This window comes from Quercus robur, chromosome 5, assembly GCF_932294415.1.
Source record: "Quercus robur chromosome 5, dhQueRobu3.1, whole genome shotgun sequence".
Lineage (NCBI taxonomy): Eukaryota > Viridiplantae > Streptophyta > Magnoliopsida > Fagales > Fagaceae > Quercus > Quercus robur.
In genome coordinates this window covers 48964840-48992422 of record NC_065538.1, presented here as the reverse complement: position 1 = coordinate 48992422, position 27583 = coordinate 48964840, and the positions used below count along the sequence as shown (strand labels likewise).

The 27583-nt window shown below is 36.2% G+C and overlaps 3 protein-coding genes across 6 annotated transcripts; all 3 read right to left on the bottom strand.

The window, feature by feature from the left end:
• Nucleotides 1-971: 971 nt before the first annotated feature.
• Nucleotides 972-2021, bottom strand: LOC126728301 (uncharacterized). Its single transcript, XM_050434150.1, has 4 exons — nucleotides 1869-2021; nucleotides 1682-1786; nucleotides 1385-1600; nucleotides 972-1304 (listed from the first exon to the last, which is right to left on the bottom strand). The coding sequence occupies exons 1-4, from the start codon at nucleotides 2019-2021 to the stop codon at nucleotides 972-974; spliced, it is 807 nt and encodes a 268-aa protein (XP_050290107.1).
• Nucleotides 2022-14212: 12191 nt separating this feature from the next.
• On the bottom strand, nucleotides 14213-16477 carry LOC126726200 (F-box/LRR-repeat MAX2 homolog A-like). Its single transcript, XM_050431396.1, has one exon. The coding sequence runs from the start codon at nucleotides 16473-16475 to the stop codon at nucleotides 14304-14306; it is 2172 nt and encodes a 723-aa protein (XP_050287353.1). The 5' UTR covers nucleotides 16476-16477; the 3' UTR covers nucleotides 14213-14303.
• Nucleotides 16478-22403: 5926 nt separating this feature from the next.
• On the bottom strand, nucleotides 22404-25775 carry LOC126726198 (peroxisome biogenesis protein 7). Of its 4 annotated transcripts, none has more exons than XR_007655743.1 (3): nucleotides 24633-25775; nucleotides 22838-23016; nucleotides 22404-22710 (listed from the first exon to the last, which is right to left on the bottom strand). XR_007655743.1 is itself a non-coding variant. In XM_050431394.1 (2 exons), the coding sequence occupies exon 1, from the start codon at nucleotides 25594-25596 to the stop codon at nucleotides 24640-24642; it is 957 nt and encodes a 318-aa protein (XP_050287351.1). In that variant the 5' UTR covers nucleotides 25597-25775; the 3' UTR covers nucleotides 22404-22710; nucleotides 24633-24639. The 4 variants fall into 4 exon arrangements, 2 of the variants coding, with proteins under 2 accessions (XP_050287351.1, XP_050287352.1); XR_007655744.1 differs by having other exon boundaries at nucleotides 22838-22968; XM_050431394.1 differs by lacking the exon at nucleotides 22838-23016.
• Between the last annotated feature and the right edge of the window lie 1808 nt (nucleotides 25776-27583).

Genomic DNA, 27583 nt, shown 5'->3' with positions numbered 1-27583 from the left:
ATACCCCTTTCTTTCTCAATGGACTACTTGAATCAAACTATCTACTTGAATCAGTTTGCTTCAAAAGCCCTCAGTTAGGGTCTAGTAAAAGTATCCTTGCTACTTCCTGCTTTGATATGTTTACAAGTATGGAGGTAACATGTTCAAATGGATATGCAATGAAAATCTCAAACCAACACTGTGGGGTAAAAAAAGGAAATTTCAAATTTGCAAAAAAAAAAAAAAAAAAAATATATATATATATATAATACAAAATAAAACATTAAAAACAATAAAATTAGAACAATAACCTAGTGGTCTCAAAACAATCTAGAAACATTTTGTGGAAAAACCTTTATGTATATTACCAGTACTCAGATCTAGTACCACCACATGTAACGAAGTTTATTCATCAAAAATCATATATTCATATGAAACAACTTGAGTTGAAAAAAAAAATATAATTAATGAGTCAATACACAATTTGGTTCAACAAATTAGTATAAGCCTAGCCACATCAAATTCAAAGAATAATGATAAACCAAATGATGGGTCAAATCCAATATTCAGCTATATTTGAGGATTTCAGATACCTAATGTTATCAAAATTTGAAATCATCAAATGCCTAATGTTTCCTATATTTGATTGACATCTATATTCTAATATTGAAAGGTAAAACTGGTGAAACATCTAGAAAAGCCAAAAGATATAATGATATTTAACATCTGAATATGTAGCATGCCACAGAAAAACTGAATATGTGCTTATGTGAATAGGTTAATAAATAGTGAGCAAAACGAAAGAGGATGAATGCCCATTGTTAATTACTATTACAATAGAAAGAGTACCGAACAATTACATACACACCCATGGTAAGCATTGTTTTTGCCAATAAAAATAAAAAATAAAAAAAGTGCAATAAGTACATAAAGAAAATCCAATTACTACAACACCAAGCCCAAGCAACACTATCAAGATAATCCCCTTTCCTTCAGAAATGAAACTGAGGGTTCATTTGGTACTGCATCTCTAGCCACTTCAGCTGGATCTCCTTTTGATGGCGTTGTGTTGCAAACATGTACCTAGCCTCTTGGTTTCCCATGAAGAAGCAAGTGCTAAACATATGAAGGCGATCACCCAATTGCACCCCAGGAAGAGTCAATGCTATGTCTATAACTGCTTGAACCTTAGTAGCTACTATGGAAGCAAATGGTGTACGAGTACTTACACTTCTACTTTCAACAATAACATCTGAGATGTTCTTTAAAGAGTCGGGCATCTCTTGCACAACTGAATGCTTTTTTCTTGGTTTCTTGCAAATTCCCTTGAAAAGGTGGACACCGCTTGCCAAGCCTTTCCCTTATTCATTGCTGGTCCTGCCCTCGACAATGATGGGCCTTCAACCTCCATTAGGTCAACATTCGCAGAGGGTTGACATTGGGGGTCAACAAGTTCTTTGCTATTAGTGGAGTCCCCTGACCCTTTGATGCATTCCTTTGGTATTTCACCATTCGTGCAGAATGCATTTTTTCCCATTGCAACCGTGCCTTCAAACATGATTTTCATGGACTCAACATTCGGCAAACCTTTGTTTTTAAAGATTGATGCATTGGGACAAGCCTAGATGTGTAGAACTAGTAGTTAGAACACAATATAGTTATAGACAGTTGAGTTTTTCACAATTATGTAAAGTGAACTAACCTCAAGCTTTCGGGTCCACCACTCATCATTGGCCTCAATCTTCCCAGTTACAAGATCATAACCCAACCCAATCTCACACTTATAAACCTCCTTCCAAGTCTTCCACTGTTTTCTCAGATGATCCCATTTAGTTTTAAACTGCATGTGAGTCACCACTTTTCCCATTTCACCCAACTGCTTAAATCACTGCATCAACCCCTTCCTTTCTCAAATATCCTCCACTCCTCTTGCCATCTAGGACTTGAGTAGCACACAAATCACAAAAAGCTTTTAGTTTTGTTGGATCTTTCCACCTAGTTCTCACTTCATTACCAGCATCCTTCAATTTCCCCTTACCCATTTTTGCTACAACAAAATTCTATACTCATTAAGACATTTCGACGAACAATTCGTATGCATATCATAATTGGTTACACATGGCCACATGCAAAATGCAAATTAAACTCACATAGTCCAAATACAACATAGGTAGGAAGAGAAACCCACATACTAGTGTCATGGAAAACACAAAAACCACACACAAATGTTGAATACAAAAACCACAGATTAATTTCATGGAAAACAAAACAACCACACACCAACAGATTGGAGAGTATGAGAAGTTAGATACAAATTACAGATAAATGCAGAGACCAACAGTGGCGGCAACGACGTCCTAAGCGGAGAGGAGGTGGGCTCGAGCAAAGGAAGCACAGAGGGTGGGTTTGTTTGTTACCATGTTTCCTCTGTTTTGATAGTTTTTTTGGAGTATGGTGGGTAGGAGCAATTCATTTCAGAGGAGGACGGTGGGTAGGTGCAATTCATTTCAGAGGAGGATGGAGCATTCACCTGCATTAATTCCATTTCTAGCACATTAGTCTTTTCAAAATCAGAATGATGTTTCGAGGAAGTAGCTGCTGCAAACGAGAATCCAACGCATCGGCATTTGTGATCCTCTGCCACTATTTCGTGGGTGATGATGGGTGTAATACCAAAACGCACCGTTCAGCTTATGTGTGTCTCCAATAGATGTGGGTCATGAATAATACACGCATGGAGGATTTTAATTGAAATGGTGCATTCAAGAAAAAAAACGCTATGCATTTTTCTTCAAGTCTTAGGTGTTTATGGATGCTATTGTAGCTGCTAGGTCCCACGTACCAAAATGCCAAACGAAAATGCCAAACGAAAACTTAAAGGGAAAACATGCTATCCAAATGGGTACTTAGTGTGCGTTCTGGAAAAAAAACACTATGCATTTTTCTTCAAGTGGGTCTCATTGCACTGTTAATGTGGGCCCATGAACTGTGTAAAAAAGCCAACTTATTTTTCCTGCGTTCCCATTTAGTGAGAGTTTTGCCCATAGTTTTAAAAACCGGTATGGTGAAAGAATCGGAAAAGAGATTGGTTACCAATTCTCTAATCGGACAGAAGTCCAATCGGTAGTCCAACCAATGACGTTATAAATAATTTAGTTAATATTTTCTTAAATTATATAAATAACTAATAATTTTTTAATATACTAAAACTAACAAGTAATAAATATGTTTACTTAAAAAAACATATAAGTATATAACATCTTTTTAAAGAATTTAACATAATAATATTACAAAATAATAATCCTTAACATAATAAACTTCAACAAAACCAAATAAATAATTTCATTACATACAAATAGGAAATAAGTTTCAAACAGAGAACCAAACAAATAAGTTCATTACATCCAAATAGCAAATAAGTTTCAAACAGATAACTAAATAAATAAGTTCATTACATCCAAATAACAAATAAGTTTCAAATAGAGAACTAAATAAATAAGTTTATTACATCCAAATAACAAAAAAGTTTCATACAAAGAACTACTAAGTTTTAAGGTTCATTTAATAACAACGCAAGCCTCAATTGTAATAAAGATAATTGAAATTAATATTTGTAAGGTTGAATTTAATTAACCATCTTGTGGGCTTTATTTCGTGCCAAATTTGCTTGTAATTTAGAATTTAGAAACTCTGTATTTAGGTGGGAATCATGTAAGAGTAGTGTGTGAGAGAGTGTGAAGAAATGCTCAAGAGTGTGCACTCAGTAGGGCCTCGTGACTAGATCTTGCGACTGGCTCATGGCTAGCAAGTCGCCAAAGTTGGCACACGTGTGAAGCATGTAGAGGACCTGAAGAGTCACGCCAGCTGGAGCACTACAGAACAAAACTTCTAGTCTAGCCAGGCAGTTAGCTCGAGACTCAAACTCGTGACTCAGTCAAGTCGCCAGACCACTCTGTTTGGGAAAAACTAACATTTCGCATTCCAAACACACACCAATATAAATACCCCTTATACCCACATATTGTAAAGAGCTTAAAGAGAGAATTTTGAGAGAAAAATAAGATTGCCTCATCCACAATTTACCCTTTGATTCTCCAAATTCCTCTACTCTCATCCTCTCCATTGATACATCTTTGATCCTTAAGAGGTACGTTTAGCCAAGTCCTTTTCTCACGATACCCATAGCTGTGAGAATGTTATTTGGTGCTTGGGTAGCAGTTAGGAAATGACCAATTGATATTGGTTGATGCTATGGGCTATAGCGGAATCCGGTAAGCTGGAGAAGACAAAGGTTCGGCATAACCTTGTTGGAGCAAGAAGCTTAGAGGGCTTAGGTATACTGGGTAGATTAGGCTTGGAGGGTCTTCTGCTGTTCATGTATTCCAACTTCATTCTCTAGTGGATTATTGATCGCTTGGAGGACGGCGGAGAGGTTTTACACCGAGGACTTCAGTTTCCTCTTCGATAACACATCGCTGTGTTGTCTTTGTGTTTGCATCTATCTTCCCTTAATCTTTGCCATTTAATTTCTGCTGTGGTTGTGATTTTATTTGGTTTAGATTGTTTTATCAATGCTATTTTAGCTTATTTTCATATTCCGCACATATATTGTTTGATAATAAGCTTGAATTGGTAATTTGTAATTTGGAGGTCTAAATGTTCAAGGTGTTTTACACACTATTTGAACATTCAATATCATCATATGAACCAAATGCTCCACCACTAGCATCTTTATCTTCATCCTCATCCTCATTTTCTTCATCTTCAACTTCAATAGGATAATTTTTATCTATAAATCTGGGAGGAGCATCATGTTCATCACCAAATGATTCCAAATTAATGTCATCATCCTCAATCACTTCATTGTCCATATCTATACAAATTCCAAAACCAAAGAACAATAAATGAAAGAAAAATTCTAATAATCATTTCTCATAAATCATAAATAGTCTAATTGAAATATGTAACTAGGCAAAGAATTAAAATTTTTTGTTATAAGCTAACCTCCTTGTACATGGCTAGAAGACCCTTCTTCGATTGGATAAGCTCCCTCTTCATATAAAGCATTCTCTAACTTCTCATGATTAAGAAATGGAGGTTACTTATCTTCCACTACCCAAAATTCAGTTTTATCGATACTTGCATAATCAATAGGATGAAAATTGAACTTCTTCCATTTGACTCTATATCATAAGATGAAAATATGAATGATTAGTAACCAACTATGTATTAAAATTTTAAAATAAAAGAAAGAAAGAGTGCTAGTAGTATTTGAATAATTGAACAAGATCTATATACCTTTCTTTCAATTGGTAGTTATAATGAACATACACAAGATCATTAAGTTGTTGATGCTCCAATCTATTTCTCTTTTTGGTATGTATTTGTTCAAAAACACTCCAATTCCGCTTAAATCTCAAAGAGACAACAATTTAAGTTCCATATTCAACACAAAACAAAGATACAATGAATCAATAAACAAAGCTATACTTATTCCCAAAAAACTAAAAAGAGCTATACTCTTTAAATAATATTTTCATTTTATTATTAGCTAAAGCAAACAATATCTTACCCGGTTAAGATGTCTTGGCTGATTCTTGAGCAAGTTGAGTTCCAAAAGTTTGTCACACTCTCAAAATAGCTTTAATTCCTCCACCAACTTGATTTGACCACATGAAACTTTTGATTCAATAATATCTGTCATAGTAGATTATGTCTCTGGCCTCTTATTAGGAGTGGATGGGTTATATTGGAATGCAGGATTCAACCAATAAGTTGCAACATGAATATCTCTATAGAATTGAGTATCCCAATGATCCTTGATAATATTAACATAAGGCTCCCATAATCTCTTCTTGTCCTTGAAATTTTTTTTTTTTTATTCCATCAATTGCTCTATTCATGCCATCACAAACATATCTCATAGTTGGCTTTTCATCAGAATCAAGAATGTGTAATAAATGAATCAATGGTGACATAATATGCACAATTATGTGACAATCATTCCAAAATTGATTGTCAAGAATGATTTTCAACACTGCTTTTGCTTTCTTATCTTTTGCATATCTTGATTTAACATAAAATTTGCTAATCACCAATGCCTGTAAGTTATGCTTATGTTCCATAAGGCTCCCTAAGGTAATAAAAGTAGTAGCAAATCTAGTTGGCCCTAGATGCACGATTTCCGTCCAATTTTTTCTAGTCCTTAACCAAACTTGCAAAGCCACATGGTTATAGATGAACATTGTGATCTTGGATGCACGCTTGACAAGTTTATCTACATGATCCATCTTCCCAATATCTTATAAAATTAGGTTCAGACAATGTGCTATACAAGGTGACCAACTAATATTCCTATATTTTATACACAAAATTCTTCTTGCAACTACATAATTTGCAGCATTTTTAGTAACCAAATGTACTATTGTAGGACTAACCCAAGTAACAATTTCATCAAACAAGTTACTCAAAGTAATAGCATCCTTAACTAAGTAGGAAGCAATCAATAGAACATATAAAAATAATTCCTTTAGGACAATAGACAAAGAAATTGATCAATGTTCTATGCCTAATATCAATCCACCCATCAACCATTATTGTACAACCAGTGTCAACCCAATACAAATGATGAGAATCAACAATCAACTAGACTTCTCTTTTTGCTTCTCTCAACAAAGGCACATGATAATTTAGGCCTTTATATCCAAGACCATAAGCAACTACAGCATTCAACATAGATTGATAATAACTAGAATTCACAACATTAATTGGAATGCAAGCATTAAACATCCATCTTGCTACAGCCACATCAAACCTCCTCTTCTTTTCTTTGCAAGCGAACACACTTTTAATAGAAGGTTGAGCTCCCAATGTTATTCTAGGAGCGAAGTAATTGCCAATGTCACCAACCTTTCTCTTGCCAAGATTGGATCTTGGTGGCAGACTACTAGGACCACTTCTATTTCCCCTACCTAAACTCCTACTCATACCACTAAGTGTAACTTCTTGGACATCTTCAAATTCTAGTGATTCCTCTAATGGTGAATAATTAAATGCTTCTTGATCTTGTTTTTCTTTTTCTTTAGACTTAGAAATTTCCTTCAAATTTTCCACCCCATTTGAAACCTAACATCACAAGGTACACCTTTACATGCTGCCACATCACCTTTAATTTCAACTAGATGTGTTTTCATCCTATTGGTGCCCTCTCCTTTATAAACTTTCCCACAATGTATGCATTTATAACTACCTTTTCCGTCTTTCAACTCTTCAGTTATATGATCCCATGTAGGATCACATTTTGCTTTCATAGATGAAGTATTATCATTAGACCCAATTGTACAGAGGCTGACTCCATTCCATTCAACAATTTCAGACTGGCAGTAACCATCCGATCAACAAATAAATTCATCAACACAACATACACAAATAATACTTTATAAACTATAATTTACAAATGCTTTGTAAATCCACAACATACACAACATAAATCCACCAATGTATACAAAGATACACAACATACACAAAATCACAAATAAACTAAAATGTCATGCTAAGCTATAATGCTCTATAATTCATTAAATACTAATAATTGAAAGAATAATTGATGATAGAAGTTACCAGTGTAGTGGACTGAATTGATTGAAAATTTGAAGGCAAAGAACAAGAATGGAGAACCTGACTGCAAACAATGAGATAAAGAGACTGAGAGAGTCAGAGAGATTCAAATAAAAAATAAAATAATACCAAGAAAAGAAAGAATGAGAGTTTAATGAAAGTCAGAGAGATTTAATACTAGTGTTTAGTTACCCGATGAAGCCAAGAGAAAAGATAAGAAGCAGAGAGTGAGAGGTTGAGAGGCAGAGCCTTGACCACCGAAGTATGAAGCATAGAGAAGATGAGAAGCAAAGCAGAGGAAGTGAAGGCCTGAGTTTGAGATATCGTGAGAAGAAAAAAAAATTGAGAGTGCCGCTAAGAGTGAGAGTTTGAGAGAGACTGAGAGAGGCGCGAGGTAGTGAAGGTGAGGGAAAGTGTAAGACTAAGAGAGGCATGAGTGTGAGGCTGCTAGAGCACTCATAGCAGTGGTGCTAAATAGCTATATTGCTATTTTTTTGCACCACTAATCACAAAAGAAGAGTATAGTAGTGGAGTTATAAGCAAAAATTTTTGCTTCTCAGCTATAGTGCACATCTAAAGATAGATGTGCACTGTAGCTAAAAGGTTAAAAAAAAATTATTTTATTTTGTGTTCACACTATGATTAGAATATTTTATTTATTTTTTCTTTCTCCTCCTTCCCCATTTCTACCCGTTGCTCCTCTCTCCCCTTAGTCGGTCCTCAACACTCTTCATTTCTTCCCAGCTTTAATTCCTCCACTCACTGCTAACAACACCGACCCAAGCCTCTGCCCAGCGCCAACTACGCCGACCTAAGCCCCTACCTAGCGCCAACAATGCTGATTGATCTCTTCGTTCTCTACCCCTATCTCTCTGCTATCTCATTTTTCCTCTACTCTATCTCTCAATCTTTCTCCGTCTCTGCCACCCATCTCTCTATTCTCTTTGTTGTGATTGAGTTTTTTATTTTTTTATTATATATATGTATGTATTTTCATATGGGTTTGGTGGCTGTGGTGGTGGTGGTTGATTTTGGCTTTGGCAGTGGGTTTTGTGGATTTTGGCTATCAGTTTTGTGGTTGTGGTTGTGGTAGTGGCAGTGGGTTATTTGTGGTTGTCATGGCTGGTGGTTTGTGGTGACTGGTGGTGATGGGGTTGTGATTGTGGTTGTGGTTTTGTTTTTGTTTTTGTTTTTGTTTTTTTTGTTTTTTTTGTTTTGTTTTTTGTTTTTTTTTTTTTTTTTTTTTTTTTTTTTTTTTTTTTTTTTTTTTTTTCTTCTGATGTTGTGTTGTGGTTGCCAAAGTAGAGTAGTGGTTGTGGTGGTGGTGGTGGTGGTGGGTGTGGTTGTGGCTGTGGCTGATGGTAGAGGTGGTTGTGGTTGGTGCTGTAGATGTTTTTTGGGTAGTGGGATATATTATTTTATTGTAGAGGATATATTATTTTATTGTGATATTTATATTATTTTATTGTGTTGAAAGCTAAAATAGATCCACTACTGCAGCATGTGTATAGTAAAATAGATAAAGTAACTTTTGGTGGAGCTAAAAAGCTAAATTTTTAGCTCCACTGCTGTGGATGCTCTTAGGGTTAGAGACTTAGAGATTTTAGGTTTGCCCAAAACGACGTAGTTTTAGGTTGGGCAAAAATGTCAAAAACAACGTAGTTTTAGGTTTCAACACAACTAGCCAATAATCGGTTCAACCATACCAGTACTCAGTTTTTACTATTGAACCAGCCGGTTCTCGATTACTTCCAATTTTTGGATGATTTCCGGTTTTTAGTCATAACCGGACTGAATTAGTGCTCGGTTCTTGATCGGACTGGCTGATCTGGTCTGGTTCGGTCCGATTTTTAAAACCATGGTTTTGCCCAATACAGTATCGTTTACAACAGCAATATTTTTGATTTTTTCCTGTCCCTTCAGCCTAGGCCATGCGAATCTTGGGAGAGAAGATCAGTTTAGCTCTTCAGTACCATCAACCCAGACCCTCTCCTCTTCAATACCACAGACTCTTTTCACTTCAATGCACTTCAGTTTTCTATCTACCCACCAACAACCTAAATAAGTGATTCAAATATGTCACACTTTTTGTGTGTGTGTGTGTGTGTACAAACCCCTTATGGTGAAATAGTGATTGGAAAAGGCTATGAGAGATCAAGAAAGAGATAGATAATACTGCCATTGTGAGGTAGATGAGATGCTGTAGCTTGTAAGGCATTTGTGTCAGTGAGGGTTTTTTTTTTTTTTTTTTTTGTTTTTATTTTTTATGGTTTGTTAAAGATTAGAGATCAATCTTTTTGGTATTCTTTGATGATTATGATGGATATACTTTGATGATTATGTACATCAAATATTGTGATTTATTAGTTTGTTAAAGATCATGGATGACAAATATTGTGATTTATTAGTTTATTAAAGATCAGTTTTTTAAAGATTATGAATGTCAAATATTTGATTTATTAGTTTGAGTAATAAAACAAAAATGCTTGGTATTTTCTCAAGGTTTTTTGTTAGCAAGGCTGGCCATCGAAGAAAAGAAAGTGCACTTGTTTCTCTTCCTTTGTGTGTGTGTGTGAGTGTGTGTGTGATGGAAAAGTTGAGTTTGGATTTGCCACCTGTGTCCAGATTTAGTTCGACAATCAAGGAGCTCATCAAACTCTTCCTAAACTTGAAGATCAATGGGAAAAGCTGGAGTTGAGTTTTATAAATTAGAGCTTTGGGATTTACAGTGTAATCTTCTTATTTTTATTATCATGCACCCACCTGCATTTCTTGAAAATTTATTAGTTTGTTGTAAAATTTATTAGTCATAGTGGTCTCCTACATTAAATATTCTTTGACTTCTTGGAGAAAATGACATTATTATCCTTCAATTATCTTCTGTAATGATAGTTTTTTTTTTTAATTTTATTTTATTTTTTATAATAAAAAAAAATTGGCTTTTAGGGTTTATAGTTGCTGGGTGCATATGCATGAAACGACCCTGCATATGACTAGGGGTGGCAAAATCTGACACGACCCGTGAATTCAACATGACTAACCCGTTTATAAATAGGTTATGTGTTGAGTCTAAATGGGTTCGGGTCATATTCGGGTTGACATGGCTAACTTGTTTAATAAACGAGTTGTGTTCGTGTTCAATATGTTAACCCGTCTGACCCGTTTAGCTTATAAAATTATTAGTTATTTTGATATTATTGCTTAATTAATAGTTGTTTTTACATGTTTATTACTATATTTATAGTTGTAATTGTATTTTAATTTTAGATATATGGGAATTGATAAAAATTATATAGGTTTGGTATGACTTATTAATCAAATAGATTATTAAATGGATCATTTGTATTGACTTTTACATGACTTGTAAATTAAACGAGATAAACGTGTCGGGTCGAGTCGACCTGTTTAATAAACAGGTCATGTTCGAGTTGAGGATTCCTAACACGTTTACTAAACAGGTCGGGTTCGGGTCAACTCATATAACCGAATATTCATGGCTGACACGACACGAACCTGACCCGCGAACACGAATTACCACACCTACATATGGCCCAACAATTATGTACACATGCTCACATAGTTTCCTTGAAGCCTCATTGTTCTATCCTTTTTAGCCGCAACTGTTTAGGATATCATGATCACGATACTCTATATTGCTTTGTACGTAGTTGGAGTCGAGAATCTATGTTATAGATGGGTACAAATAGAATGTCTACATATTACATAAGAAAAAAAAAATCTTCAAATAACCTATTCAACTTTGGAAAATGTCTCTTACACATACTAAGGGAAATTACACTTTACCACCCTAAACTATACACCAAATTACACTTTACACCATAAACTATTCGAATGCACATTTTGCACCCTAAACTATGACTCTTATTACACTTTGCACACTAATGTTAATTTTAGGATTAAGTTAGACAGAAATTGATATCATATAACTTACATATTATTTTTGTTTAGATAGTACAATGTTAAAGACCAAAACACCCTTTTTCACAAACAATTAAAACAAAAGTATTTTTTTTTTTTTTTTTTTTCAACTCTTCATCTGTCGCGTGTACAGGTTCAGATTTCTCTCTTTCCCCAAATCAAAACCCTTAGTCTGTAACCCTAAATCCCCAAATCAAAAAAAATTTCCACTCCACCGCAACAACACTGCTCCACCACCTCGACGAAAGCCCCAAATTGCAACTTCTTAAATCACTCTCTTACACTCTTGCTTTTCACAAAGGAAACCGTAAATTCCAAATTGATACCCCAACTCAGTCTCTGTGTTTTTGGAGCAAGAAAAAGTGTTTTATCAGGTCTCACTCAGTCGAAACCCCAACTCCGTTGAAACAAATTTGATTTGACACAAGTAACAAACCTACAACAGCAAAAGATGTTGAAGAAAACAGGACAGTAGGTGCCAAGTAAGAAAAGCCTTGTAAATGCCATTGTAGAAATTCAAACAGGAAATTTAAGCAGAATCTTAAATTATGTTTTGACAAAGTAACAGCAACGAATCTCAAGAATTCTATTCTTGAAGTACGAATTTAGTCCTCAAATCTTTGCCCATACTAGCTTGGACATGATAATGGTTGGGATTTTTGATGGTGTATTATTGTCAAAAGGTGGGTTGGGTAGGTAGAGCTTTATTGTTTTGTAGCTTTTTGGAATTGTTAAATTATGACTGTTCTTTTAATAAAAATTTTTATATAGAAGAAACGATGATTGTTTGTGGAATATTGTACAGAATAGTATTTTTTTTGTTTGAATTGTTGTATGGAATGTTGTGTCATCAATTAGTTTCCAAATTCTTGGGCTGGAGGTGCGATAACTGCTGAAAATTCTTGGGCTGGAGGCGCGAGAACTTCAACTGTTGCTGCAATAGGATATGGTGGTGGTGATAACAGTCAATGTGTGGTGGTGCTTGGAAAAAGCCATTCAAAGGGTGCAGTCCAAAAAGTGGAAAAAACCTTGGGAAAGAGAGAGAGAGCTGTGTACCTGTACGCACTAGGAAGGAAAAAAAAAATTGTTTTTAATTGTTTGTGAAAAGAGTGTTTTGGTCTTTAAATATTGTGCTACCTAAGTAAAAATCATATGTAAGTCATGTGCTATTAATTTCTATCTAATTTAACAATAAAACTAACAAGGGTGCAAAGTGTAACAAAAACATTTTAAAACATTTTGTGCAAAAACGGCATGTGTGTACGGTGTGCATAATAGACATTGGTCTTGTACTTTATTTCCACCTCCTAAGTATATGCAAACTGATCAGATAAATAATAATGCAACTATGCCCTGCATTCGTGTGTCCTCATGCCCAATCATGCAGCTATTGCAGTCTCGTGTACCGGTGTACGCGTCCTGTTGCAAAGCTCATATTTGATTCATGACTAAAGCTACTGGGCACATATGATAAAGTTATGGACACCAAAGTAGCTTTGGGATGCTTTTTGTGGTCACAAAAAGGAAGGGTTAGATAGGACTGAAAGTGAAGAAATGGAATAAAGCCGCAGTACATGAGCTATATATGATTAGAATCTTACACAATTTACATTTGGATTGGATGGGTGGAACAATATCTACAAAAAAGCTTGGGGTGATAAGTGATAACAGCTCTCCAAGAAAGTACATGAGGATGAAGGAAGATTCCTTGCCTGTGACATGTTCCTAGACCTTTCTTACAGAGTAACGTGGGAAAATGGGACTCCCTAATTCTTTGGCATGACAATTGATACACTTTAATGGCACTCTTTAGTTTTTAAGCTTTTGGAGCAGCGATTTGCAGTGAAAGATATAAAGTAACTTGGCTTCCTTACTGCGAACTATTTTTATACTACAACTTGGAATGATATAAGATTAAGCCTATCTGTTTATACTTCGCCGGAAAACCAAGTTGATATTGCACTGTGAATAGTAGGTATATTCCTTGCTCGGTTCGTTCACCAGGCTCAGGACATTAAGTTTTTTTTTTTTTTTAATATGGATAGTTGAGAATGAAAGGATTTGAGCTATAAAATTCATTTTACGTAATTAATATTTCATACTCTCTCTCAATTAAAAAAAATAAGTACTTTCCTACAAATAAATAAAAAATACTTCTTGCCTGCTTTAAGGGTGTAAATATAGCTGATTGCTTGTCCACAAAGGGTACCAAGATATAAAATCAGGGGCAAAGGGAAGGGAGCCACCTCCTAGATTTAAAAAATTCCCTACTCTTTTTTTTAATAAAAACAAGAATTTATTTATAAATTTTTACTTGCCCTTAAGAATTTTTTTTTAAAAAAATCGTATTACATTTATGTGACTGATGTATTATTATTATTATTATTATTATTTTTTTATCTTATTACTCGTATTAAACTAATCCATATTTAAGATACTTGTTTTTAGAAATAGATAATTAAGCCTCTTTAGTAGAAGCTTTTTTTAATTTTTCCAAAAACAAAACCTTCTTTTTTTTTTCAATTTTGCATTTAGAAAGTATATGCACTATATTTTTATTCTAAGAAGAAAAGAAAGCGCAAATTTGGTAGTTGAGAGTTAAAAGATCCTTATTTGACTTGTATATATAAAGTTAAATTTTTACATGTTCGTAATTTCTAAACCAGTAAGGTACATTGGTTCACTGAAATGGAATAACCATTTCTATTTAGTTAGCTATTTTTTTATGAATGTATGTCTACGCTATGAGAAGATTTGACTCCCAATTTTCAGTCAGGGATCTTACGCCTATTGAGGGCGTCCTCAAATCGACAACACGAGCTCACTCGGATTTCGGTGCTGAAATCATTTTCTGAAGCAGGATAGTAATCTTCTCTTAGCTGTACATCCCTGAGAGTTGGTATTTTCAAGAGAAACATCATCAAGTGTTCGCTAGCCGTTCCATGAATAAAAAGCTTTCTGAGTGTCCCACATTGTGCAAGCAATCCTGCTGCTGGTAGAGAGAGAGCTCTATGATTAATCTCTGTGTCCTGTGGAGGCCAATAATCAAGCTCAGTGAGGTTCAAATTCCCGACCCCCTTAAGATAAAATCGCTCCCACAGGCTTAAATCCGCATACCCATAAGGAGCAGTAAGAGCATAACCAATAGTACCTCCACAATCCAGTTTCATCTTTGAGAGCCTAGGATAACACTCAAGGGAGCTCAGTTCAAATGCATGCATGGAAGGCCATGATTGCTGCCTGCAGTCACCTTCGATTCGTATTTGTATCTCTTCTAGTACAGGACAGTCATTTAAGCCCACTGATGAAGTCAATGGACTCAGAAGCTCCCCAACAGAAATCCAAAGCGAAAGATAATGCAACCTTGCCCATGTCCTTGAAGAGAACTTATTGTCCAGACGCTTTTCTTGTTGGATAGATTTGTTTCCAGCAATTTGATTCAGATCCCCTTCTAATCGTTGGACACTTTCCCATACACAATCTATGTGTAATTGTTGTATTTGGCCTCGAACTGGTTCTAGTGCACGTAAGGAACACACAGCATTGAGATGCTTACAGCAAGAGATTTCCACATCAATTAAAGTTCTCTTAAGGATGGAAGAAAACTTTCTGAACCCTATCTCTGTAATCCTTTTGCAACCATGCACCACAAACTTGGTCAGTCTCGGGCAGCCAAGTGAGATAGCTATCAAGCTAGAATCGGTTAAATCAGCAGAGTTCTTGATAGACAGGGATTCCAACCTGGAACATAGTGCAATCCCATTTAGCTGTGAATCTAGTCCCCTGCAAATCCCATGGAAATGTCCCAGCTTCAAAGATTTAAGCCGCGGGCACTTGGAATTAAGTACTTCCAATGCTGATCCGGTATCTCTAACATTGTGACAAACATCAAGAATCAACTCCTCAAGCAGTGGTAATCCAGTACAAAGGCCCACGAGCGTTGCATGGCTGATTCTAGCGTCTTCAGTGGCGTACCCCTCATCATCAGGGTTCGCCCTGGCGTTTGACAACGAAGTAGCATCTACAAGGTGAAGAAGAGAAAGACGAGGACAATTCGAAGCAAGAGATAACAAAGTTTCATCCCCAACAAACCCAACGAATCTGTGGTCAAATAAACAAGTTGCCAGAAACTGACGGAGATTCGGGCAGGCAGATGTAATGGCAAGGAGCTCATGGGACTTGTATCCCTCAGCGTAAGAATAGGTAATAAGGATATTGAGATAGGAGATAGAAGCTGCAACTTTAGGGTAGGTTTTAAGTGAAGGAGGAAGATCTTCTGTCCAGCAATAGAAATGAGAGAGATCAAGAGAAGAAAGTGAAAGGCAATGCTCAAACAGTGGGAGGAAATCAAAACCAAGAGGAATAGACAAACGTTGATGCCAACGTATGAGCTTAGCATGGCGAAGATTAGGCCATTGAGGAGCAAAAAGATAGAGAATTGAAGGGTTTCGAGCGTATATTGTAAGAGAAACAACGGAAGGGAAGGCTTGGCGAAAATGTTGAGCAAATAGTATTGAGTTAGGGGATGAGTAATTCAAGAGTGGATGGCCCCAAGGGGAGAGCAAAGAGAGGTCAAGATTGGTTACAGCTTGGAAACAAGTTGGCAGAAGGAAGAGGTCGCGAATGTTGCCCCGGAGAGCAAGGGAAGTGCGAGTAGATCGCTCTAGCAGGTGCCATTTGAGGCATACAAGAGAAATGGCATTGCGGGTACGAGTGTCAGTAACTAAGGAGAATATATTGAAGAGAATTAAATCTGGTAAGTCGTGGAAATGGACATGGTTAAGTGCAGCCATTTTGACATGGACTTTGCTTGTAAGAGAGAAAAAGAATGGCTTTGGGGTGGTGAAAGAAACCTCAACTATTGTCTTATATACAGTGGGAAAATAGGTTGTACTTACAAATGGCAAAGTTTTGCGGATGAAAAGAAAAGATTCAACCATTCAAAAACGCCAACTGGTGGGGATGATGAATATATCTTTTATTATGTGGTGTAGGACTGAAGACAACGATGAAAAAAAAAAAAAACCAGCATTCTCATAGGTAGAGGCATAGAGCAAGAGAGGAGTATACCCATGCTAGAAGATTCATTATCTAAATAAGTGGTGGCTTATTCAGAGAGACATCACTTACCAAAAAAAAAATAGAGAGAGAATATGCGCAAACCTATGGAGATGGAGAAAAGGATACAGTTAGTGGGAACTGGTGGCCTCAGAGAGATGAGGAAGACAGGAGGAGGAACCTGTAAGGTAGAAGATAAAGATTCATACACCAAATCAAGGTACAATGATCTGCCAGTTGTCAGGAGGGGATCTCATGTTGATATTGACCCATATTTTTGTTTTTCATGAACCTTTTTGTGATGGATCCACCTCCATTTCTTCTGTCCAGAACTTGGCTGCTGTTTCCAGTACTATGTTCTGGAAGAACAAAACTTGGTCCAGTGTCTGGTTACAGCATTCCAGCGGAACAATGTATTCGGTGCGGTGCACTGGACCCAGGCAAGTCCGCTTTCAAATACTTTATTCCAGCCAAAGAAATGCTTAGGCTAAGGAATTCTTATAAAGTTCTTTCACTTCATGATTGGACTTAGAAGCACGATGTAGAAAATTCATGTTAGCCGTGTGAAATTTTATGGTATGTGTAATCTATGGTTCCACTACTTATTTGTAATACAAGTACTATATGTGCAACCAATTCTTTATTTGATATGTGAATATAGATTCAAGTAGATTAAAAATTTGACCAATTATGTCACCATATACACACTGTTCTAAACAAATTAAGGAATAACATTCTTCAATGTGCTATATAGGCTTTTTTCACCTGGTAGTCTGGTACTACAATTTCTTCATTGGCATCGTACTACCTATATATCCCCCATGTGGCTGGGGAAGAGGCAAGGCAAGAAAATTGTTTTGGCTGTAAAAAAATTCTATATATATATATATATATATAGATAGAGAGAGAGAGAGAGAGATATGCTAAGACCTGTTTTATGGGGCTACTGTTTGTCCTTGGATCATCTCAAACTTGATTAGCAACATTGTTGTTGGTAGAAGTCTGTTTCTTGTAGATTTTGCTGGGTTAAAAGAGAAGCAAATGCTTTAGCCCATGCCATGGCTAAATTTGCTTCTCCTTTTAAGTCGTCTCACTGTTGTATAAAGAATTTGCCTAGCTAAATCTATTTGGGATGTATTGTTAATATATTGTCGGTTAGGAAAATTCTTAGTTTACATTGTATTAGCAATGTAAACTTATATTTATACATATTTTGTGAGTCTATAATGTAAGTTTACGTTGTTAATACAACTTAAACCTTTAAAAGTCCTATAGGTCATATTGTTCATCAAGTTAATATTTTCTAAACTTGCGCTCAACCCGTATCTTTGTACTATCCTAATTAGGCTAAGATGAGGACAAAAGACCGGCTTGCATTCTCATAAATAGAGTATGGGGTATGGGGTTTATCTGTCAGTACCTAAGAGGTTGAAGATAAAGATTCATAGTAGGAAAAAGTGGTTGCTTACTAAGAGAGAGAGAGAATCTGTTCGGGCCTGTGAAGGTGAAGAAAAAGATAACAGTTAGTGGGAACTGGTGGCCAGAGAGGAGAGAGGCAATTCAAGGAGTGAGAATGGCACCGCATGCAAGGTAATAGATAAAGATATGCTATGCTAGGAAGTACAAAAAGTGGTGCCGCTGCTGCCACCTGCCAAAAGAGGTTCTCAAGCTAGTCATGATCAACGCTTTTTTTTAATCTCCATTTACCCCTTTCAGGAATGTGATAACTGATAATTGTCTTCTACCTTTTACACATTCAACTCACCAACTTGATAAACTCGTTCCAACCCAACCTAACCCAACTTCTTAGGTCTATTCTTCGTGGTGGATTGATAGTTTGGGGTGGGTTGGGTCTTAACAAGTTTTTTTTTTTTGACGTCCAAGTTGGGATAGAAAGATTTCAACTTAAATATCTCCACACAACCTATGAAATTAATAATTTATATATATATATATATATATATATATTGGGTCTTAGTTTAAATTTATTAGCTTGATTTATTTTGATGTTTTAAAACTTAGTTTCAACTAAGTTGAAGTACCAAGCCCAATTCTATTATTGAATGATGGATTTAAACTATTAAATGAAATCAAATATTTTTATAAAGTATAAGAAATCCAACTCAACTCATTTCAACCTGATTAATGTGGATTAAGTTTGGTTGGTTTTTAGTACCATGTGTTCATTTAGATTGGAAATTTCTCAATTTATGGAATTTGAGAAAAGATGCATTGGGCTGAAGAAAATCTCAAACCAACCTAACCTAACCCAATCCATTCACATCCTCATAAATCATGATACTGAAAATTATCTTATACAATCCATACAAGATTATAGGCCCCACAAACATAAAACCCAAATGGCTATGAAAGGTCCACTTTATAAATCGGGCATAAGAAATGTTTTATCATATTTTACAGGGACAGATGATTCTAAACCATAAAATAAAGCTATTAACATGGGAAGATTATCTTAGGAGACATCTCCCTAACACTACATGTGGGTCTCACAAATATGGGTCTTAGTTGTTGTGAGAGGGGTTTCATGAGATATCTTCTCATAAGCATGATAATCAACTTCTATTTTTTCTACTTAGAATACATATGTTTCTCCTTGGGCTGATGTTTTGCTCTACACATTTACAAAAGAATTCTTCAAATTAAATTCTTTCTCCATGACTTGGCCATGTAATATTACTCGTATGTTTTCTTTTTTTTAATTGGTTTGGTTAAATATAAAAATAAAAACTTCTCAAAGGTGGAAGCACTACTAGTTAGTAGGGCTATGCAAAAAAACCCATCTAACTTGCCAACCTGCTTGACCTGAACCAACTCGACCAATTCATGCAGGTCCATTAAGTGAGACGGGTCGGGTCGGGTCAAGTGGGTTAGATAGATAATTTAGTGGGTTGAGTTGAGTAATGAGTTAAGATATTTCTGACCCGCCATAACCCGACCCGCCTGCCTATATATATACATGCTTTGTCATGTTACAAAACTCTCGCTTACATATTCATCTACTTTATTTCTCTTATTTCTTGCCCTTTCTTTTTATTTTTTTATTTTCACATTTCTCTCCCTTAATAAACTCTAGCCACTCTCTCTAAGATTTTGTTATTATTCTTACTCTATGTACATGTCTAATTTCATATTCTAAGATGTTTTTATTTTCAATGTGATAAAGTTTTTAGTCATTTTAATAAAAAAAAATAATGTAGTATTTGTAATTGTTTTGCAATTTTTTCTTCTTCTTTTTTCTTATTTGAGGGAGAAAAAAAATTATCCAATTTAATTAACATAATTTCATTTAGTTAATTGAATTTGTCAACCTATCTAACCCGTTTAATCCACTAAGTTGAAACCGTTAAGATTTGTAACCGACCCACTGGATTTATAGATTAGTGAGTTAGTAGTGGATTGGAATTTTCTCAACCCGCCATTAACAGTTTAGTTAAAAATATTGCCCTCCACCCGTCCAATTCGACCAGTGCACACCCTTATTAGTTAGTACACACTAAAAGTATTCCCATATGGAAAATGCAAACAATATGCATTTTGTCTCTCCAAAATACCATTTTATCTATTTTACATTCTCACTTAATAATACATCATACATTTCATTCTTTATTTTACAATCTATCCCATTAAAATAATCCATTTTCTAACCACATCAACAATACGAACACTAGCAACAACCCACGACTAAGAGTGAGGCTCCTCTTCAGTTTATTAGTCTCCTATTTTCTCCTATTTTAAATAGGATGAGTGACACGTGGTATAAAGGCAATTCAATGGTTAATATATATATATATATATATATATATATATATTTATATCAAACACCGATTTTTCTCACTTTCTCCATATCTCTCTCTCTCATCATTTCTTCTCTCTTCAAAGGTTCAACCCCTCCCAGTTCGACAGTCCCAAATCCCAACTCCGAAAATCAAGTCTTCCTTATTTTTCTATAAGAACAATAAGAGGTTTTGCAGCACAATCATGATATTTGTTGGTGAGATCCCATTTTCTTCTTTCTCATCTTTTTCTCTTGTGCACCCTTCAATTTTTTTTTGAACGGATTCCATCTTGTCTATTTGACTCTTTTCCTACACTTTTTCAAATACCCATTTGCTCAATTGTTCAACAATAACCCCAACAATTGTTTTTTTCCCCATTCCTTAATCTATTTGGTGGCCGAGAAAAATTGAAAAAGAAGAGAAAATAATTGATTTTGTCTTTTCCTCAGGAACAAGACAATTAAAATTTTTAAGAATAAAAACAATAAGCTATCAGAATTTTAGCCCCCTTCAGACCATAATCCAAACATGGATTCCTACTAGCATAATCAAATGATTATAATTCCTTTTAATCGATTTAGTTGAGTATTTGATACCTTAAATCTATGGGCCAAACCATTTAGGTTTTGTAGGCAAAGTGCTGAGAGAGGCAAATAAAAGGAGGAATGAGAAAGTGATGGAGAGAGAAAATTATGAGGAGAAATCTATGTAGGTATAGAACCGTAGAAGAGAGAAAGGAAGACTTAATTTTTATAATTTGGGAGTTGGGACTGCCGAACTGGGAGTTGTTGAAGTGAAGAAATTATGAGAGAAAGAATGAGACAAAGAAAGAAAGTGAGAAAATTTGTACGTGATTTTCTTTTATTTATAACCATTGGATTGACCATATGCCACATGTCATCCATCCTATTTAAAATGGGAGAAAATAGGAGGTTGTTAAACTGGAGAGGAGCCTCACCTCACAACTAAACCCACCGCTGCACCACCTTTGACCAAAACACTACCACCGTAAGTTGTTTTCCACCTTTGACCAACCCACCCCATCTTTCATTTGAGAGAGAGAGAGAGAGAGAGAGAGAGAGAGAGAGATAAAAGAGTGAATAAAAAATAGATAAAAATGAAATAGAAGTTGCTACAATAGGAATACTACGGTATAGCAAGTTGTAATTTTTTTTGTATTTTGCATTCCCGGACGCTGGTTGATTTTGTGTATTTGAGAATGCATTTTACATTTTTAATGGGTTTTGAAGGGAATGCTCTAATAAGATGCGGAGGCCTAAAAATAAGAAAATCATATGTGGAGGTTTTGGTGCTTCCAATTATTGGTCATTTATTTACTTAGTTTTGAACAAAGCACCAATTCAACACCGTATTAAAATAAAAATAAAAAAGAAGAAATTTTATTAATCAATTAAAAAATTTTAAGAGAGATTTTATTAATCAATCAAATTGTAAACTTGTAAGCAGTTTCCACAGGAGATAGGACTAATATTGTGCTTAATATTGTTCTTATATAGACTCTGACTTACCTTAATTCTAGTTGACTTAAGAAACCCTAATTTTAATTGACTTTAAAAAAATCCTGATTATTGATTAAAAAAACATTGACTCTAGGAAAGTGATATATTAAGTTATTAACCTACTTAACTACTAAAACTTAAAATAAAATACAATTTACTAATAATATAAATGGAGTGTTTTCACTTTTTAGCATTGAGACACGTTAGGTTTTTTATTTTTTTTTCGCTCTTTTATTATTCCCTATCTCGTGGTACTATTTATAGCCATGGGTATTGTTCATACAACTCAAATACTATAAACTTCCCTCTTTTCCTTTTTTCTTACGATCCCGTGTCAAGCCTTTACTCTTACCTGTCAAGACCATAAAACTCTAAATACTCTCTAGAGCCAATTTTGAGCCCTAAATTCTACTACTCTGAACCCTGGATCCACAAATCCTAGCAAACCTTAACCCGCCACAATTACACCTCAATCTATCATAACCAGTCCAAGTAACAGCATGTAAGAGCTTCCCTTTACTTTTCTTTTTTATTTCTAGGGTACTCAAAAGAAGATACAGCAACATTTCTTTAGGAACAACTAGAATATTATACTTCAGCAGGCATTGACTCCCAACCAACAAGCTAGGGTCATGAGGAAGCTCTCCAAATATCATTAAGTAACAAATTGTTAATCGTAAAAGCTTTCATTCAATTGAATGGATCATGAATGTGAGCCTTACCAACATGTAGCTTAGTTGATATTCCAAGGACTTCCTAAGAGACCATGGGTCAAGAGATTGTGAACCAGGAGCCAAAACCTAAGAAGTAAAATAATAGGTTTGATCAATATTGCAACCTTTTGAAATTTACATTAAGTATAAGCAAAAAAATCAACTTCATCCTGCAGTCCATCGTCTGAGATATTGGGCAAAGATGTCCACTAACCTCAAGACAAACCCAAAAGACAGACCATTCCTTCTCTCCAGTTTCCAGTTTTATTTCCAAAGCATCCCAATCAAACTAAAATTTTGGAAATGGTTATGATTGCCTCACAAAGATAGAGTAGAGCTTCTGCACTGTAGAGTGTAGAGATCAGATGTCCTTCAAGGATTTGTGCATCTCCTCTGGCAAAACGTCAGAAAGCTTATAGACTACCAGCTTTGCAGGGACTGGAAGAGGGATGACACAATAGAGATGGTTTGACAGCTATAATATAGTGGAACACCATGACATGAATAAATACACCTGATAACCTATACTACAGAAAAGGAATAAAACATAACAGCTAAACAGAACATGTGCCAGGAGCTTTGAAACAAAACTTGAGAGAAGAGAACCTAAGATCCAATAATAGGTTTGGGTCATGGGGATCAAATCAAATGACTTTCCTAAGTTTCCTAATTCTTTTCCCCCACTTTTCTGACTTCACGTTCAAGAGATCAAAAGAAATAGGTAGATCTGCTGGGTGACAATTGAAAATTTTGCAGTAATTGCATTTTGGTGTGAAGCACACGAAACCTACAGAGGTTTTTAGTTATATCTCCTAGCACTACAAGTCTCTCTCTCTCTCTCTCTCTCTCTCTCTCTCTCACACACACACACACACACACACACAATCCACCAATGCACCCCTAGAACTAGAAGAGACACAAACCCAAAAAGTATTGCAATTCAAGTGACAAATGATTTGTTGCAAGAACCTCAAGTGAGATAATACTAAACACAATGCTTAGCTGTCTCTAAAGCAAATCATTATAGAGAATGGAGATTGATTTTTAAATAGTTCATTAAAAGAGTAGGACTTCTGCAATCAGCTGATATCTGTAATATTGCAATTCTATCAAGGACACGACTCCAATAAAATAAAAATAAAATTTGTCACCCATGGTTGTTGCTTGCACCATGAGTCCATGAGTACCAATTTCAACAAGTCACTAGAAACTTTTATGCTACACCCCCATAAATGCAATTTACTTTCATCTTACAGAAGAAAGGCATAGAATTTCATATAATATAGGCCTAAATGAGTTTTCCATAGTAAGAATGTACATCAGGAAAGTTCCTAAAATTTACAACCATTGCACTCACACAAGGACAAGAACAGCTCTACATAATTAAATGAGGAACCCCTCATGTTAATTTTCAACATCCAAAGACAATCTTTCCTTAAAAAATCACATAAAAAGCAGTCTCATATCACTTAATAATTTATTAAATTTGGTTCTTTCTGAATAGAAAACAAGATAGTCAACAAAGGGTCTACAAGGAGAATCTTCACATATTGCAACCTTTAGCACTCTGTACCCTAACAAGCCACCAAAAAAAGTATGGTAGTAACACTAAAGACACTTTACCAAGCAATGCAATGCAGTGTAGATTCTACCAATGCATATGATTTTCCCTCAACCATAAAAAATTCAAAAAATATCCAAATATATCAGTCTCACACTTGCATACGATGTACAAAATATAGAGACATAACATGGAATTCATGGAAGCACCAAAGTACTTGAGCCTTTTGTTTTATTCAGAGCAACTGATATACAAACAGGGATTATTCACTCAGTAAGTTATTCATGAAGAACATCCACAGATTTTTTTTTTTTTTTTTTTCTAACAATTACACCGCAACAGACACAACAACATAGTGACATAAATAGCTACTCTCATCTAAAAATCATGAAGAATATAACAAATTCGTATGAAAAGAAGAAAAAACAAAGAAAGAAAAAAAGACTACCCTTGTATTAGGGAGCTCTGGGGTCAGTTCCATACTGCCAAACATAAACAAGCTCGTCCCAACCGGTACTGGCGATCAAGCCTTCGACGAGCACGCTCATGTCGACCCCGACCGCGAACTCCGTGTGGTGACCGTACTGCCCAATGCGCGCGTCCTCCACCATGTAATCCCACGCGCACACGGTCATGTCGTAAGAGCACGACATCAAGAAGCTCCGATTGTGAGGCGAGAATTTCACCTTCCTGACGGCGTAGCCATGGCCGTTAAGCACCGCCAACGGAGTCCTGTAAGTCCGAATGTCCCAAACCCTAACAGACTTGTCAACAGAGGCTGTGGCAATAACACAGTCGTCGTACTTGTTCCAATCGCAAGACAGAATCTCAAACTCGTGAGCGGCGACCACCATCGTCGAACCGGGCTCGCGCACGTCCCACACGCGCAGCGTGCAGTCGCCGGAGGCCGAGGCGAAGACGTCGGCGTGGCGAGGGTTCCACACGGCGGCGTAAACGCAGTACGCGTGTTCTTGGAAGCTACGAATCGAGGTTGGCCGATCGAGAGTCCAGAGCTTGATCGAGTCGTCCCAGGAGGAGGAGATGAAGGAGTCGCGGCGGACGGGGTTGTAGTCGACGGACTGGACCTCGCGAGAGTGTTCGTGGAGGGAGCGGATAGGGTTGGAGGTAGGGGGAAGAGAGAGGTCGTAGATCTTGAGAGAGCCGTCGGCTACGGCGGCGACGAGGAGGGAGTCGTGAGATTCGGACCAGGCGACGTCGTAGACGCCGTCGGCGGTGTCGAAGGAGGCGAGCTCAACGAAAGGGGAGGAAGGAGTGGGAGGGAGGTCGAGGATGTGGACGCGGCCGTTGCCGAGGATGCCGAAGTTTTGGGCGGTGGCTACGGCGAGGCGGGACTCGTAGAATGGGCTGAATTTTACGGAGTATCCGTTGAATGGGGTTTTGAAAACGGGCATGGTTGTTGCGGTTGAGGATTGGGGGTTTGATTGATATGTGTAGGCTGTAGCTATGAGGGTTTGAATTATGATGATTGATGAATGATGATGAAGTTTGCTTCCCTAGGATTTCGTTTTTAGGAAAGATGACAGGAACCTTATCAAGCTTTTTTTTATCTATCTTTACTCTTCACTAGTGTTCTTAGAATATATTTTTATTTTTATTATTATTATTATTATTATTTTTTTTTTTTTTATGCCCAGGACCTTTCATTGTACGAAATTGAGTAACACATTTCTACCCAATATATATATATATATATATATATATATATATATATATTTGTGTAACATTTGCCTGTAGAAAAAAAGTTGGATTGATTACGTAATCTCCTTATATTAGATCATCCGTAACAGATGTTTTAAATATTATGTCATTTTACCATATTAAATGTTTACTTTATTATTTTACCACATTATTTTACAACATCTCATTTATCAGATGTTCTATAATTCAATTTTATACATTAAAATAATATTTACTACCTATTAAAATAATATTTACTACCGATCAACATAACCAACAGCTCTCTGCCAACAACTAACAGCCACCACCACACAACCCCCACATCCTCCGCAACCAAAAACACAACTCAAAGCAAACCCCAGCCAAATCCCAACCCAAACAAATTCAAGCCAAAATCCAACCCAAACAAATCCAGCGCTGCCGCAACAAACAAATCCAGCGCTGCCGCAACAAACAAACCCCGACAAACCCACCGCCTCCACACCCTCACCCACAACCACTTCTAAACCCAAACCCATCAAACAAACAAACTCAAGTAACCACCCAACCCATCAAACCCCAACCAACCCATTAACAAACAATTCAAGTAACCACCAGACCAAAACCACAGCGCTGCCGCAACCAACCTCGACCCACAATGCCGCCGACCCAAAACCTTGACCCACAACCCATAGCCCACCAACACCAAATCGGAAGCCCCACCACCACCACCTCAAACACAAACCCCAACAAACCCACCGCCTCCACACCCTCACCCACACCCACTTCTAAACCCAAAACCTTCATAACCCAGACTCCAAACCCACTATCTTCATCGTCGTCACCGTCATCGCCGACCCACACAACAGACCCACACCAACATCGCCGACCCATAGCCTAGCCCATCCGAACCCACCCACCTCCATCGGAACCGAACCCATCAAACCACAGCCAAAAAAAAAAAAAAAAAAATAGAAAAACCATTGTTAGAGAGAGATCGGCGTCGGCGTGGAAGTGATCGTCGGCGTGGGTGTGAAAGAGCAGTGAGGATTGGGGTGAGAGAGAGAGGAGAGGATTGGGTTTGAGAGAGCTGAGACCGACGGAGAGATGAGAGAGAGAGAAATAAACAATCAATAAATATTATACCACATTTGTTCCGTACCGTGGCAAATTTGTCACGGTACTGTTTAATGTTGCAAAAAATATAACATATCCCACATCTGATAATTGGGCTTAAAATGGGTTTGGTGTGGGATATGTGCCAAATATTTAGCATTTGGCACATATCTCACATCTACTGTGGGTGCTCTTAAAAGGATTTAGAAAGTTAGTTATAATCTAAAAAAAAAAAGTTAAAAATATCCATAATTTAATTAGATAATCTTTGTTTTTAAAAAATAAAAAATAAGGTTAAAATTGTAATCTACAAAATTAAAAAAAAAAAAAATACCTGAGAAAATTTTTCTAAAAATTAGCACATATCCTCTATTTAAATATATCTCATGTACGTTTGATATATTTTTTCCTAAAAACTAGCCGGCACTAAACCTAGTTTACTTCTTTTCAAATTCTAAATTTTAGTTTTTTAAAAATTTCTTCCTGTGTAATCTTGCTAACAATAGATAAATTTAAATTAAAAAATCAGATTAATCTCAAAATAAAAAAGAGTCTTGTCACACCTGCGGAGCATGTGTGATGAGGCTAGTTTCTATTATAACTATA